The 16476-nt window shown below is 43.7% G+C and overlaps 2 protein-coding genes and 1 long non-coding RNA gene across 4 annotated transcripts in view; all 3 read right to left on the bottom strand.

Annotated features, from left to right (window-relative positions):
* LOC125185163 (putative late blight resistance protein homolog R1B-16) overlaps window positions 1-7936 on the bottom strand; it is an 8684-nt gene extending 748 nt beyond the window's left edge. Inside the window, exons 1-2 of one of the 2 annotated variants that reach the window (XM_048081657.1) lie at window positions 5934-7936; window positions 5431-5851 (exon numbers count right to left, since the gene is read on the bottom strand). In XM_048081657.1, the coding sequence (XP_047937614.1) occupies window positions 5973-7646 (1674 nt within the window). In that variant the 5' untranslated portion in view covers window positions 7647-7936 and the 3' untranslated portion in view covers window positions 5431-5851; window positions 5934-5972. Of the gene's footprint in view, window positions 1-5430; window positions 5852-5933 lie in introns of those variants that run through there. The other variant, XM_048081658.1, reaches the window with a different exon arrangement.
* A 1197-nt stretch (window positions 7937-9133) lies between these two features.
* LOC125217522 (probable disease resistance protein RXW24L) lies at window positions 9134-12368 on the bottom strand. Its single transcript, XM_048119039.1, has 2 exons — window positions 9455-12368; window positions 9134-9256 (listed from the first exon to the last, which is right to left on the bottom strand). Exon 1 carries the CDS (start codon window positions 12311-12313, stop codon window positions 11213-11215), a length of 1101 nt encoding a protein of 366 aa, XP_047974996.1. The 5' UTR covers window positions 12314-12368; the 3' UTR covers window positions 9134-9256; window positions 9455-11212.
* A 472-nt stretch (window positions 12369-12840) lies between these two features.
* LOC125220157 lies at window positions 12841-16235 on the bottom strand. The gene is made up of 2 exons (XR_007176326.1): window positions 13443-16235; window positions 12841-13261 (listed from the first exon to the last, which is right to left on the bottom strand). It is a non-coding gene; the product is annotated as an uncharacterized LOC125220157 (long non-coding RNA).
* Window positions 16236-16476: the final 241 nt, after the last annotated feature.

Raw genomic sequence — 16476 nt, 5'->3', positions numbered from 1 at the left:
GTGAACGATAAAAGAGAAAAAACTAGCGTAAAAATATTCTATTTCTTGAGAATGAAATAAAATACACGCCTTTTATACTATGGACCCTAGGGTTGATTCGACCTACGATCCGGGAAAGAATCAACAAAGAAAACCCGGAAAGGAGCTTATAGTTTGCTCGACTCAATAATAATTAAGAAAATAAAATAAATGTTCTCAAAAGGAAAGCAACAATAAAGAAGTAATATTAAAATAGAACAAGACTCTCTCTCTCGGCTCCTCCTCAATGCGGCGTGAAGTCAGCCAAATGGTCAGGTCGCCGTCTCTGACGACGCGACCGGTCCTTGGCGATCGTTCTCTCCGGCTCCTTGCCGACTCCTGCCGTTGTGTCAACGTCCAACTCGTCCTCCACCGTCTCCGACACCGTCTCCTTTAGTCTAGCAGAAGGTTGTGCCGTAACAACTCCTCCCTCCTTAAGGTCATCCTTGTCCTCAAGGAGCAACTCCGGAAAACGTCTACGCACCATCGTCAGCGGCTCCCAGCTCGGCTGATCACCTCCGTCGTCCTCCCATTCCAACAACACTTCCTCCACCGCGGTATCACCGCTCCACACCGACCTCCGATCCAGTACCTTCCGCGGGCGTGTTACCGGTCTCCCATGTGCAAAATAAGGAGGAAGCTCCGCCACATTAGTCCCCGCGCTCTCGACAAACGGCTTAAGCAAACTCACATGGAACACGTTATGAACACGACTCCCCTCCGGCAGCTTTAGGCGGTACGCCACCTGCCCGATACGTTCCAGAATCTCAAACGGGCCGTAGAAACGCCTAGCCAGCTTAGCAGATAACGGGCGAGCCACAGAATGCTGCCTGTACAATTGTAATTTAAGTAACACGCGGGCGCCGACGTCAAACTCCACATTCCTACGATGTTTATTCGCAGCCTCTCGCATCCGCTGCTGGGCTCTCTCCAAGTTCCTCCTCAACATCACGATCAGTTCCCCTCGCTGCCTGATCATCAGCGCCACATCCGGTGGAGTCGTCGCCGAGGGCGGCGCAGCAACCAAGGAAGGCGGCTCCCGCCCGTATAGCGCCATAAAGGGCGATGTCCCCAATCCCTCGTGATAAAAGCAGTTCAAGGCTAATTCCGCCCAAGGGAGAAAATTCACCCACTTGGAAGGCTTATCTGCCGTGAACGCCCGTAAATACTGTTCCAGACCCCGGTTACGCACCTCCGTCTGGCCGTCCGATTGAGGATGATAGGCGGTTGAGAAGTTAAGTTTTGTGCCGCTCAAACGCAGCATGTCCTCCCATACTGCGTTCAAAAATACCGGATCTCGATCAGACACCATAGTCTTTGGAAACCCGTGATGCTTGACCACCGTATCTATAAAGATAGACGCCACCTTTAGCGCGTTGTAATTGCTTGGCAATGGAGCAAAATGAGCATACTTAGTAAGCCGATCCACTGCCACCAAAATAGCCGTGTACCCTCTGGACTGTGGTAGGCCCGTGATGAAATCCATGGACACATCCTCCCACACTCTTGACGGAATAGGGAGAGGCTGCAGCAACCCCGCGGGCTTCTGCGTTGAGTACTTTGTCGTCTGACAATCATAGCAGACCTCCACAAACCGTGTCACATCTTTCCGCATTCCCTTCCAGTAAAACACCGCTGCCAAACGTTTAAAGGTACGATCGATCCCCGGGTGCCCTGCAGTAGGAGTGGAGTGATATTCCTGTAGCAACACCCCCTTAATAGCCGAATCTTTACTGACGTAGAGGCGGCGTTTGTAGTAGAGTAGGCCATCAGACATAGTCAACTCTGGATCAGCCGTTCCCAACTTTAACGCCGATTGTAGCGCGATCAGATCAGTGGTTGTCTGGGCCTCCTCGCGTAACACCTCCAAAATATCTGGTACAGGCCGAACCACCGCGACTAGCAGCCGCGCGTCTGCCGCCGGGCCATCGGCACCCAGCGAGTCGTCGCCGGCGACCTCAGGAGTCGGCACTGCCTCCGGATCCCTCCTTGACAATGCGTCCGCCACCTTGTTCGACGCCCCAGTTTTATATTCGATCCTGAATTTATACCCCATTAGTTTCCGGGCGTAGAACTCCTGAATTATCTGCTGCAACAACTCCTTTAGACTCTTCTGGTCGCTCCTGATCACAAACTCTCTCCCCAACAAATATTGCCGCCACTTTTGCACGGCCTCAACGATAGCGTAGAGCTCCTTGTGATACGTCGAGGAGATACGACGCTTCGGTCCCAGTTTCTTGCTAAAAAATGCCAAGGGGTGACCCTCCTGCAGTAACACCGCCCCAATCCCAAAGTCGGAGGCATCCGTTTCCAAATAGAAGGTTCTTGAAAAATCGGGCAGCCGTAAGACCGGTGCCGTTGACATTGCCCCTTTAAGGGCCGAGAAACTAGCATCAGCCGCCTCAGACCAAGCAAAAGCATCCTTCTTCAAAAGTTCAGTCAGGGGACCTGCAATGGACGCATAATGCTGTACAAACCGTCTATAGTACCCCGTCAGCCCCAAAAAGCCCCGCAACTGCTTAATTGTCGCGGGAACAGGCCATGCTAACATTGCTTCGATTTTTGCTGGGTCCGCTTTCAATTGTCCTTCTGCAATGATGTGCCCCAAATACTCGACCGTGGTACACGCAAAAGTGCACTTAGATAATTTGACAAAAAACTGATTCGCAGCTAGAATCGAAAGTACCTCGTTTAGATGGCGCAAATGAGCCGGAAACGTCGGGCTGTAGATGAGAATGTCGTCGAAGAATACGATAACAAACTGGCGCAGGAACGGCCGGAAGAGGGCATTCATCGCGGCCTGGAAAGTTGACGGAGCGTTCGTCAGCCCAAACAGCATGACCAAGAACTCGAAATGACCGTCATGAGTCCTGAACGCCGTTTTATAAACATCACCCTCGCACATACGGATCTGATGGTAACCCGAACGCAAATCGAGCTTAGTAAAGAAGCGCGCCGACCCCAACTCATCAAACAACTCATCCGTGGTCGGAATGGGAAAATTATCCGGAACCGTTGCCGCATTTAGCGCCCTGTAATCAATGCAGAAGCGAAACGAGCCGTCCTTTTTTCGGATCAGTAGGACTGGCGATGAGAAAGGGCTCTGGCTATTGCGGATAATACCCGCGTCCAGCATCTCCTTCACCTGCCGTTCAATTTCCGTCTTCTGAAAGTACGGGTATCGGTAAGGTCGGACGTTGATCGGTTTCGTGTGTGGTAGCAAGTGAATCCGGTGATCACAATGCCGTTGCGGAGGCATTCCTGATGGCATCCCAAACACTCCCTCATGTGATTTTAGCACAGCCAACACCTCCTCCGGCAGCTCCGACGGAAATGCAAGAGCTCCTGCCGACTCAGCCTCGGTGCTCTGCTGCGGAAGATGCACGATTTCAAACAGCTCGGTGGCGCCCTGCAGCGTGAGTAGGGTCGAAAATTTGCGGAGAGACACCGCCTTTGCGATTGGAGGCACCAAGGTGAGACGAATGTGCTCCCCATTGCGGACGAACTCCATAGTGTTAGTGTCAAAATCATTAGTCACGCGATGGAGAGACTTCAGCCATGCTCTACCCAAGATAATGTCCGGCCCGTGAACCGGGAGAATATGCAGATCCACCAAAAACACATGCTGCTGCACCACTATCCGCGTTTGGCTGCTGACCCAAGAGCATAGGAGGGATTCGCCATTCCCCACATACACACGAAACGGCCTTATCTTCTGTAGCGGGAGTGCTAAACGTTCCGCCACACGGGGATGAAGAAAATCATGTGAGCTCCCCGTGTCCACCAAAATACGAACTCCAGCCGCACCAACTGACCCCTCTAACTCAATTGCCTCCTCCTTTTGACGACCGTTCATAGCGTAAATGTGTGATAAATCCGCCGAAACTATCTGGGATTCCGGCATCGCTTCATCCTCCAGCATTTCCTCCTCGGAATCGTCATCCATACCCATGTATACCAAGAACCTGCCACGACAACTGTGACCCGCCACCCACTTCTCAGGGCAGTACCAACACAAGTTCAAACGTGAGCGTTCCGCTTTCTCTGCAGGTGATAACCGAATAACTGGAAGCTTGGAGTATTCCGAGAACTTATGCTGCGGCGGACGCGCGCCCTGCTGAGGCTGAGGAGGAAGCGCCGACTGCTGATGTTGCTGTCCCAACTGGCGCTGGTCGAAACGGCCACCCGATCGCCGCTGGAATCCAGTTGCTGGAGGCGGTTTATCAATACAACTGTCATATTCCACTGCCAAAGCCATAGCGGCGGCCACCGATGCCGGGTGCTGATGCCGAACCTGATTTTTAACCGGCTATGTGAGACCCTCAACATAAATGGGGAGAAGAATGTATTCGGGCACCCCACGTACGCGATTAAGCATTGTCTCGAATGCTGTATTATACTCCGCAAGCGAACCCGTCTGACATAATTTTGCAATAAGACCGATAAAGTTCTGGAAACATTGCGGATCAAATCTGCGCTTCACATCTTCCAAGAAATCCGACCACCTGGCATTCGGATTATTCTCTCTGTAGTTAAATATCCACTCCGACGCTGAACCCTCAAACATCATCACCACGTAATGTAATCTGTGGTCCTCCGGCGTTCCCATGTGTTCAAAATAATATTGAACCCTTGATATCCAATTCACTGCCTCCGTGCCGTCGAAGCGCGGTGGTTTCATCTTCTCATAATGCGGTTTCTCATAGCGTTGCTGGTCATAACGTGGTGGTTCAGAATAGTACCCCGCATCTCGCCCTCCATGCGGGTACTCCCACGCCGTGTGACGCCCCGCAGCCTGCAACTCCAGGCGACGAGCAGGGTTGTCCCACGCCGTCACCTGTCTCCCGCCGCCCCCATCGCCGCCATAGCCGGGGTGTGCCCACGCTGACTGTTCCAGCGGCGACGATCGCTGCAGGTGCTGTGATGTTGAAGTGCCCGCAAGCCCTAGGGGCGGCTGCGTAGCCATAGGGACCGATGAAGTAATAATCGGTCTCAAACTTGTTGATTCCCTTCTCCCACTCGGTTGACCGTTGTATGGTGGTTCTGGATCAGGCCGCGACGTGGGCGGAACGGTTTCAGTACGGCGATCGCCTGCATCCAGACGCGCCTCCACTCTGGCGATCGACGCCAAAATATGTTCAAAAGCCAACGCCTGTGCATTTAGCGGCGTGGGCGTCGACGATAGCGGCTGTAATCCGGTAATATACGGAGCAGACGTAACCGGGGCTGACACCGGTAGGCTACTCTCCGAATTCGCCATGGATCTCTGAGTACGTTGGTGAAAGCACCACTTGTTAGGTATAAACTCCCTAACGTTGATTAATTCCTTCGCGAAGTCGCGGGAACCTTGCCCGTCGATCAACCACGAGAAGAACTAGGGTTAGTGAACGATAAAAGAGAAAAAACTAGCGTAAAAATATTCTATTTCTTGAGAATGAAATAAAATACACGCCTTTTATACTATGGACCCTAGGGTTGATTCGACCTACGATCCGGGAAAGAATCAACAAAGAAAACCCGGAAAGGAGCTTATAGTTTGCTCGACTCAATAATAATTAAGAAAATAAAATAAATGTTCTCAAAAGGAAAGCAACAATAAAGAAGTAATATTAAAATAGAACAAGACTCTCTCTCTCGGCTCCTCCTCAATGCAGCGTGAAGTCAGCCAAATGGTCAGGTCGCCGTCTCTGACGACGCGACCGGTCCTTGGCGATCGTTCTCTCCGGCTCCTTGCCGACTCCTGCCGTTGTGTCAACGTCCAACTCGTCCTCCACCGTCTCCGACACCGTCTCCTTTAGTCTAGCAGAAGGTTGTGCCGTAACAAACAGTGTGCCTTCTCATAACCTCTTACTGATTAGCTTACTCTATAAAGCTAAAAATGATGTCAAACCTTGCAACTTTAATGAAAACTTTACCTGATGTCGAGCACACACACAATCAAGTTTGAAAGAGGATCAAGAACGCTTCACAGCAACTTTTAGGCCTTCTTTTCCCCAATGTACCCGTTGTTCCTCTTGTATTTTTTTTGCCGAGTACAAAAGAGATTGGTTATGATCGTCGATCTCAATCAGTTCAAGTGTCGGGATCTCTCCAATATCAAATGGAATTGCATCCAAGTACGGACAACGATGAAGCGTTAGGCATTGGAGCCTTGGAAAGTGGTTACTATCAGTTGTCCAACACTTGAGATTTGATTCATCAATAAGCAGATGTATCAAATTACCAAATTCCTCATCAATGGTTTCCCAGTGTTCCCCGTAGCAAGCATATTTCTTTAGTTTCAGCACTTGAAGATTAGGCAACGAACCAACAATCGTCATATCTCTCCATGAAATCCACCTGCCACTCAGTTCTAACTTTTTCAGCGACAGAGGAAAAACAAGATTCAGATGTGGCACAAATGAGCTATGCTTCTGCAATTTCAGTTTCTCAAGTCGAACCAAACTTCTAAGATATCCAGCACGATAGCCTGCATAAAAATTCTCTTCAGAGTAGCATATTCCCAACTTATTTATATTAGGGATCATTCCCAACTCATCAAAATTTGTTGCCACAGAAAGTGTTTGTAAGCTTTCTAGGGAAAGAGTTGCTCCTTCAGGGAGAGATAAAGGATGAAATGAGAAGGCGATAAGATGTCTCAATTTCCTCAAGCTCCAAATCTCCACTGGCAAATGAACCCCATATCTATAAATAATTAAAGTCTGCAGATTCTGAAGCTTTGATATAGCTGGAGGGACAATACTATCAGGGATGTTGGAAGCAAGGTAAGTAAGATTACTCAATTCAAAAACTTGACCTAGTTCCCAATATGATCGATCATCTCTATGTAAAACATGAAGGACCCTAAGTGAAGTGAAGTTTTGTACAGAGCCTTTGGGTCTATACCCTCTTTGTGGGATGCATATGATAGAAGTGGTAGACAAGCTATGTGTAGAGTCTCTAAGATGTAGATCATGCCAGCTAACACTTATGCGTGGATGGTTTTGGAGGAGTTGTGGAAGAAAATGTTTTCTTAAGATAGGAGTAGGGAAGTAGTCCATGACAGGAAGAAGGAACTTCTCTTCCCCGGCCTGTCTCACACAGAAGTCCCGCACCATACTATGCAGCCTGCATCTTTTGATTTTGCCATCACTTTTCCGGCAAGTGATCAAAACTAGAGTTTGCTTGATCGGATCCTCCAAGCACTCCTCTGCCACCATTTCTACGTTTTCAGATTCATTTTGACGTTCCATAAAACCCTCAGCTACCCAAAGTTTGATGATTTCAGAGGCATGGATGTCATAGTCTTGAGGGAAGGCTGCCATATACAAGAAGCACTTCCTCAAGTGTGGATGCAAGTGGTTGTAACTCAAAGATAATATTGATCCCAACTGCCAATCATTTCCCTCAAATTGCTGCCACGACTTGGGAGTTCTAGGAATCCTTGATAAAAGTCCTGCCATAGTAACAATTTTGAGGGGCAGTCCTCCACATCTTTTTACAATTGTTTCCCCAACACTTTGTAGCTCAAGAGGGCAATCTTGATCTCCGAAAACCTTGTGGTGGAACAAACGCCAACTTTGTTCGTCATCCAAGAAACGCATCATATGAATGTTCCACGAAATGGCAGCATAACTCGCCACATCCATTAGCCTTGTGGTTAATATGACTCAACTTCCATTGTGATTGTCCGGAAATAGTCTCTTCACATGATCCCAAGCTTCCACACTCCAAATGTCATCCATTACTATGAGATACCTCCTACCCGATAAGATTTTGTAAATTTCAAGCTTGTCTGTTTCCATTCCTTTCAACGAATCCCTTCCAACTCGATCTACTTTTCCTCTGAATGAAGCCAGTAATTGTGAGAGAATACTTGGTATACTATAATCTTGTGATATTGTGACCCAAGCTCGAATATCAAAATAGCATGAGATAAATGGATCATAATAAATATGTTTAGCAAGAACGGTCTTACCAATTCCTGCCATTCCGACAATAGGGAGGACTTTTCGTCCGTCATGACCAATGAGCCGATACCTCATCTGTATCATATCTTCATCAAAACCAACCACAACGTCTTTGTTTGTAGGTGCAGCTCCAAGCATAACATGTTTGCTCGTGCCCGTGGATGGAGGTATTGATGGTAAATCACTCGGAACTGACTTTTTTCTCCCAGCTGACTTTATTCTCCCCCATAATCTCCTCAAGCAGTTTAAATTTCTAACAGTAGGAGCGGTGACATGATCGTGGTGTTGAAGTATTTGGAGTAAGGTTTGTTGCAGCGAATCCACAGCTTCATAAGCCATACCAGGCAAACAGCTATTCAAGCAAAATGCTTATCATTTGGATTCAAAACGGCAAATGAAAAAGTTGAGTGTAAGCTGCAAAAATAGTCAAGAAATATCTACAGAGATTAGATAGTGTTTTGATAAGATAATCCTAAGGCAGATATTATTACTACTATTCCACGCCACACCTTATTTTCTATATTCATTTACAGTTAATTTTATATTTAGTTCAGATTTTTTGGATCAGATTTCTTTTTCTTTGAAATTCTAATTTTTATTGGAGTTCTAGGAAACCTCCTCGTACTTTTACAAATTTTCCCCAGCTCCAGGTACAATATTGATCTCTGAGAACCTTAAGTTGGAACACACACTAATTTTGGTTCGTCATCCAAGAAACGCATCATATGAATGTTGCGCATGTGGCTGCATAAGCAACCTCATCAAAGCTCTGCATCAGAAAAACCAAAAGAAAAATAGAGGCGTGGCTATTAGCAAAGTGTGTGTCTTTTCATAATCTCCGATTAGCTCACTAATCTTATTTCTATAGATGTCAATCCTTGCAACTATCATGAATTCCATACCTGATATGATGAAGTACACTGTCAAGTTTGAAACAGGATCAAGAACACTTCACTACAATTTTTATGTCATCGCACAAGAGATTGGTTACAATCATCGATCTCAATCAGTTCAAATGTTCGAATATCTGCAATATCATTTGGAATCCCAAAAACACTCAAGAATATGTAATGGCATAAAGACAATCAGCTTCAACTACTATTTACCGAATGGAACAATGTTTGTTCTTCCATTTAATACAAAGTCCTGTTCTTGTAGAGTAATACAAGAATGTGAACCCAAACACTCATTTAACTTTGAGATATACATATAACACAATATTTATCATCCATGGCTGTTTGAAACTTGCTTGCAAACAACATCACCCACCATTGATCAAAGCTCTCCATCTGACAAAATGAGAAGAAAAAAACTGACAGAAATCAACCAACATTCTAAGAACTGAGAAATGTTAAAAGGTGAGGAAGGGTACTTAGTTATTGTCAAAGTGCGTGCCTTTTCATAGCCTCTTAATTAGCTTACTAATGTTTGTGAAGTATGGTTACCAAACATGATGTCAAACCTTGCAACTTTTATAAATTCCTTACCTGATATGAAGCACACAGTCAAGTTTGAAACATGATCAAGAACGCTTCACCATCACTTTTAGTTCACTATTGCGCCAAGGTTCATGCTGTTCCTTCTGTATATTTTTTGCCGAGTACAAAAGAGATTGGTTATGATCGTCGATCTCAATCAGTTTAAGTGTTTGAATCTCTCCAATATCAAATGGAATTGCATCCAAGTACGGACAACGATGAAGCATTAGGCACCAGAGCTTTGGAAAGTGGTAACTTTTAGTTCTCCAACACTTGAGATTTGATTCATCAATAAGCATATGTATCAACGTACAAAATTCCCCGAAAATGGTTTCCCATTGCTCCCCAGAACAGGCATAGTTCTTCAGTTTCAATACTTGAAGATTGGGCAATGAACCAACAATCGTCATATCTCTCCAAGAAATCCACCCGCCACTCAATACCAGCTTCTTCAGTGACATAGGAAAAATAGGATTCAGACCCACCGTCATATCTCTCCGAGAAATCCACCCACCACTCATTTCCAATTCCAACTTCTTCAGTGACAGAGGAAAAATAGGATCCAGACGTGGCACAGATGAATTATGCATATCCAATTTCAGCTTCTCAAGTTTAAGAAAATGTATAACCTTGTCAAGATGGTAACCTAAACGAAAGTTCTCTTCAGAGTAGCATATTCCCAACTTTCTTATGCTTGGGATCATATCCATCATCCTTTTACTACATACAAAGTTTGTTGCCTTAGAAAGCGTTTGTAAGTTATCTAGAGAAAGAGTTGCTCCATCGGGAAGGAGTAAAGGATGAAATGAGAAGGCGATAAGATGCCTCAACTTCCTCATATTCCAAATCTCCACCGGCAAATGAACCTCAGATCTATAAATAATTAAAGTTTGCAGATTCTGAAGCTTCGCTATAGCTGGAGGAACAATACCATCGGGAATGTTGGAAGCAAGGTAAGTGAGATAAATCAATTCAAACACTCAAGTTCCCAATATGAACGATCATCTCTACGTAAAACATGAAGGACCCTGAGTGAAGTAAAGTTTTGTACAGAGCCTTTGGGCCTATACCCTCTTTGTGGGACGCATATGATAGAAGTGGTGCACGAGCTATGCATGGAGTCTTTAAGATTAAGATCATGCCAGCTAACACTTATGCGGGGATGATTTTGGAGGACTTGTGGAAGAAAATGTTTTCTTAAGATAGCAGTAGGGAAGTACTCCATAACAGGAAGAAGGAACTTATCTTCCCCGGCCTGTATCACACAAAAGTCCCACACCATACTATGCAGCCGACAACTTTTGATTTTGCCATCAATTTTCCAGCTAGTGATCAAAACTAGACTTTGCTTGATCAGATCCTCCAAGCACTCCTCTGCTGCCACTTCTATGCTCTTAGATTCATTTTGCTCTATCATAGAGCCCTCAGCTACCCAAAGTTTAACGAGTTCAGAGGCACGAATCTCATAATCCTGAGGGAAGCCTGCCATATACAAGAAACACTTCCTCAAATGTGGAGGCAAGTGGTTGTAACTCAAAGATACTATTGTTCCCAACTGCCCGTCATTTATTTCAATTTGCTTCCACAACTTTGGAGTTCTAGGAATCCTCGATAAAAGTTCTGCCACAGTAACAATTGAAAGTGGCAATCCTCCACAACCTTTCACAATTTTTTCCCCAACACTTTGTAGCTCATGAGGACAATCTTGATCTCCGAAAACCTTGTGGTGGAACAAATGCCAACTTTGTTCGTCATCCAAGAAACGCATCATATGAATTTTCTGCTCGTGGCAGCATAAGTTGCCACATCCATTAGCCTTGTGGTTAATATGATACGGCTTCCATTCCGTTTGTTCGGATATAGCCCCCATATGTGATGCAAAGCTTCTGCACTCCACACATCGTCCATTACTATGAGATACCTCCTACCCGATAAGATTTTGTAAATTTCAAGCTTCTCTTCCATTCCTTTCAACGAATCCCTTCCAACTCGATCTACTTTTCCTCTGAATGAAGCTAGTAATTGTGAGAGAATACTTGGTAAACTATAATCTTGTGATATTGTGACCCAAGCTCGAATATCAAAATGCTCTGTGATGAATGGATGGTCATAAACATATTTAGCAAGTGTAGACTTACCAATGCCTCCCATTCCATCAATAGGGAGGATTTCTAGGTAGGAATCGGGTGGACAGTGAGTTATTCGGTCCGCCATCTGTGCTATATCTTCATCAAAACCAACAACCACATCGTTTTTGGTCGTGGGTGGAGAATTTGATGGTAATTCACTCGGATCTTCAGCAAAGTCATATTTGCTTGTAGGTCTTGATGATGATGCAAAAGCAGCAGAATCAGTGAGATGATCATCAAAACCCGCCGCAACATCTTTGTTCGTGAGTGGAGGTGAAATACTCAGATCTTCAACTTCTAATTCTCTCCTTGTTGACTTAAATTTCTCCGCTAATATCCTCAACCCGTTTGTATTTATTGCAATCAGCTCCGTTGGATCTTCAACGAGTGCAGAATCACTCCGTTGCTGTATGTAGTCAACCAAATATCCAACAGTTGAATCGAGCTCCTCAGCTAACTCCCCCAATTGATATGAAACTCTGACAGTTGGGTCTATGGATCCACAATCTGTGAGATTTTGTGGGGAGAAGAGATATTGAATAATATCTGCAGTTGTATTTGCAACCTCCCTTATCGTTTCTTTATCTGGAAAATGATTGATATTCAATTGCAAGATAACAGCTTTGTGGAGGATGGATACAATTTGGTCGTATTTAACAGGAGGACTGATGAGAAAATTGCCGCGTACAAGGATTTGAAGTAAGGTTTGTTGCAGGGATTCCACAGCTTCATAAGCCATTTCAAGTGTTACGCCAACAATTTCTCAAACAAAATGCAGAATTAGCAATGCTTCATTCAAGCAGGACCTTCACAAGCATTCCTTTTGGCTTTTTGCTTTTGCTTCTTTAATTTTTTATTCTCTTTTCATCGTGCCGTCCCCGAAACTGTCATTTTGTTTGTCTGTTTATTCTCACACATAAATAAATGTCTCTTGCTTAATTAATTATTCATTGAGAAATAAACATAATATTAGTATCTCATTGTTGCTATCTTCATCCCTACAACAAAAATGTCCGAATTTTGAATTCCTGTGACTTCCGGCCTATAGAGTATCACGTAACTACCAACATTATACTGATAAGTTGGTATGCGTTTGGAAAAAGAACGAACAATTTATTGATTCCCGGTTCCAATAAGATTAGAGACTAGTATTAACTGACAATCTTAAGGAATGCTTGTGTCATGTAAACCTGAATGCTTGTATTGATTTGGAACTATTCAAATTAACAATGGCTGACAACTGTAGAATAATAGTACACCATAACATAAAATTGGTAGTAGTTTATCAAAAGTTTATTATTAAGGGGAAGAAGATCCTACAAAACACAACAATGCATGTTATAATCCAATAGAGTATTCAAACAAACAAAAAGAAGATAATTAGTTATTCTTCTTCCCAAACTGATAAACAGACAAACCAGGTAGGCTCAAACCCAACTGGGCTTGCCATGCTCTTGAAAACCGGCCGAACCGGACATCAGCGTCCTTTGAAGCCTTCAAAGTAGCAATTCCATACTATCCCGTAGCCAAAGATAAGGGTGAAAAATCAAGAAACATAGAAAGCAAAGCCTACTTGAAATTTAATGTTAGACAAGAAAGAATAGGTAAACAAACAAACAAACAAACTAATTATCTGCCTCTTTCATCAGTGTAATATCTGATAAGCTACCTCATCAAAGCTCTGCATCTGAAAACGAGAAGAAAAAATGACAGAAATCAACCAACAGTCTACAAATTGAGAAATGTTCAAGAGAGAGGAAGATGCTTAGCTATAGGAAAAGTGTGCCTTTTCATAACCTCTTACTGATTAGCTTACTCTATAAAGCTAAAAATGATGTCAACCCTTGCAACTTTAATGAAAACTTTACCTGATGTCAAGCACACACAATCAAGATCGCTTCACAACAACTTTTAGGCCTTCTTTTCCCCAATGTCCCCATTGTTCCTCTTGTATTTTTTTGCCGAGTACAAAAGGGATTGGTTATGATTGTCGATCTCAATCAATTCAAGTGTTGGAATCTCTCCAATATCAAATGGAATCTCATCCAAGTACGGACAACGATGAAGCGTTAGGCACTGGAGCATTGGAAAGTGGTCACTATCAGTTGTCCAACACTTGAGATTTGATTCATCAATAAGCAGATGTATCAAATTAACAAATTCCTCGTCAATGGTTTCCCAGTGTTAACCGTAGCAAGGATATTTCTTTAGTTTCAGCACTTGAAGATTAGGAAACGAACCAACAGTCGTCATATGACTCCAGGAAATCCACCTGCCACTCAGTTCTAACTTTTTCAGCGACCGAAGAAAAACAAAATTCGGACGAGGCAAAACTGAACTATGCTTCTCCAATTTCAGCTTCTCAAGTCGAACCAAATTTATAAGATAGTCAACATGATAGCCAGCATTAAACTTCTCTTCAGAGTAGCATATTCCCAACTTATTTATATTTGGGATCATTTGCACCATCCTTCCACTACATACAAAATCTGTTGCCACAGAAAGCGTTTGTAAGCTTTTTAGAGGATTTACTCTTTCAAGAAGGAGTAAAGGACGGAATGAGAAGGCGATAAGATGTCTTAATTGCCTTAGCTTCCAAATCTCCACTGGCAAATAAACCCCATATGTATAAATTATTAAAGTTTGCAGATTTCGAAGCTTTGCTATAGCTGGAGGGACAATACTATCGGGAATGTTGGAAGCAAGGTAAGTGAGATGAATCAATTCAAAAACCTGACCTAGTTCCCAATACGAACGATCATCTCTACGTAAAACATGAAGGACCCTAAGTGACGTAAAGTTTTGTACAGAGCATTTGGGTCTATACCCTCTTTGAGGGATGCATATGATAGAAGTGGTACATGAGCTATGCGTAGATTCTCTAAGGACGTAGATCATGCCAACTAACACTTGTGCGTGGATGATTTTGGAGGACTTGTGGAAGAAAATGTTTTCTTAAGATAGGAGTAGGGAAGTAGTCCATAACAGGAAGAAGGAACTTCTCTTCCCCGGCTTGTCTCACACAAAAGTCCCGTACCATACTATGCAGCCTGCAAGTTTTGGTTCTGCCATCATTTTTCCGGCTAGTGACCAAAACTAGACTTTGCTTGATCAGATCCTCCAGGCACTCCTCTGCCGTCATTTCTATGCTTTTAGATTCATTTTGACGTTTCAAAAAGCCCTCAGCTACCCAAAGTCTGATGAGTTCAGAGACACGGATCTCATAATTTTCAGGGAAGGCTGCCATATACAAGAAACACTCCCTCAAATGTGGAGGCAAGTGGTTGTAACTCAAAGATAATATTGATCCCAACTGCCCATCATTTCCCTCAATTTGTTTCCACGAGTCTGGAGTTCTAGGAATCGTGGATAAAAGTTCTGCCACATTAACAATTGAGAGGGGCAGTCCTCCACATCCTTTTACTAATTTTTTCCCCAACACTACGTAGCTCATGAGGACAATCTTGATCTCCGAAGACCTTGTGATTGAACAGACGCCAACTTTGTTCGTCATCCAAGAAACACATCATATGAATGTTCCATGGAGTGGCAACATAAGTCGCCACATCCATTAGCCTTTTAGTTAATATGACCCGGCTCCCATTATTATCGTGAGGAAATAGGCTCGATTACTATGAGATACCTCCTCCCTGATAAGATTTTGTAAATTGCAATCTTCTCTGCTTCGATTACTTTCATTGAATCCCTTCCAACTCGATCTACTTTTCGTTTGAGCGAAGCTAGTAATTGAGAGAGAATACTTTCTACACTATAACCTTGTGATATTGTGACCCAAGCTCGAATATCAAAATGCTCCATGATCAATGGATTATGATAAATAGATTTAGCAAGTGTGGACTTACCAATGCCTCCCATTCCGACAATAGGGAGGATTTCTAGGTAGGAATAGGATGAACAGTCAGTTAGTCGGTCCATCATGTGTGGTATATCTTCATCAAAACCAACTACAACCACATCATCTTTGCTCGGATCTTTAGCAAAGTCAGCCACAAAATATTTGGTTGTAGATGCAGATGTAGCAGCAGTAGAGTTACTCAGATCGTCAGCAAAATCAACCGCAACATCTTTGTTCATGAGTGGAGGTGTATCACTCGGATCTTCATCTGCTAATTCTCTCTCACTTGACTCTATTTTCTCGGCTAATCTCCTCAACCGTTTTAAATTTACGACAATCAGCTCCGTTGCAACCACTGGATCCACAACTTCACTCTCGAGTGCAGATACTGATGAAGAACTGGAATCACTGTGTTGCCGTATGTAGTCAACCACATCTTCGACAGTTGAGTCGAGCTCCTCTTCCAATTCCGTCAACTGATTGGAAAGTCTGACAGTTGGGTCTACGGATCTACAATCATACAGATTGTGGGGAGAAAAGATATTGAATGATCTCTTGTGTTGTACTTGCTACCTCCCTCATTCTTTCATTTTCTGGGAAATGTTGGAGAGACTGCAAAACAGCAGCTTTGTCGCGGATGCATAAAATTAGATGTTTTACACGACGGATGGTCAGTTCATCGTCATCATCGCGTTTATAGATTTGGAGTAAGGTTTGCAGTAGCAAATCCAGAGCTTCATCAGCCATATCAAGTCTGCGCCAATAATTTGCCAAAATAAATGAATAGGGTTTAGTGGTGTTGTTGTGTGGAGAATAGTGGTGTTGTTGTGTAGAGAAAATACAGGCAAGAAATATCTAAAATAGACTTGAAAGTTGGCAAATACTGTACTTTTTAAAAAGTAGACAGCATCTCATTCTCGCAGCACTTTTTAATTTTATAAAGTAGTGGAGTATTCCTTTTTAAAAAGTAGACACCATCTCTCGCCTTTTATATATGTATAGATATAGATATCTTGTGTAAATTCAAATTCATTACTATTGTCCAA

This window comes from Salvia hispanica, chromosome 4 (assembly GCF_023119035.1).
Source record: "Salvia hispanica cultivar TCC Black 2014 chromosome 4, UniMelb_Shisp_WGS_1.0, whole genome shotgun sequence".
In the NCBI taxonomy this organism is placed as follows: domain Eukaryota; kingdom Viridiplantae; phylum Streptophyta; class Magnoliopsida; order Lamiales; family Lamiaceae; genus Salvia; species Salvia hispanica.
Note: the sequence above shows the minus strand (reverse complement) of the source record. Positions and strands in the feature narration are given on the sequence as shown.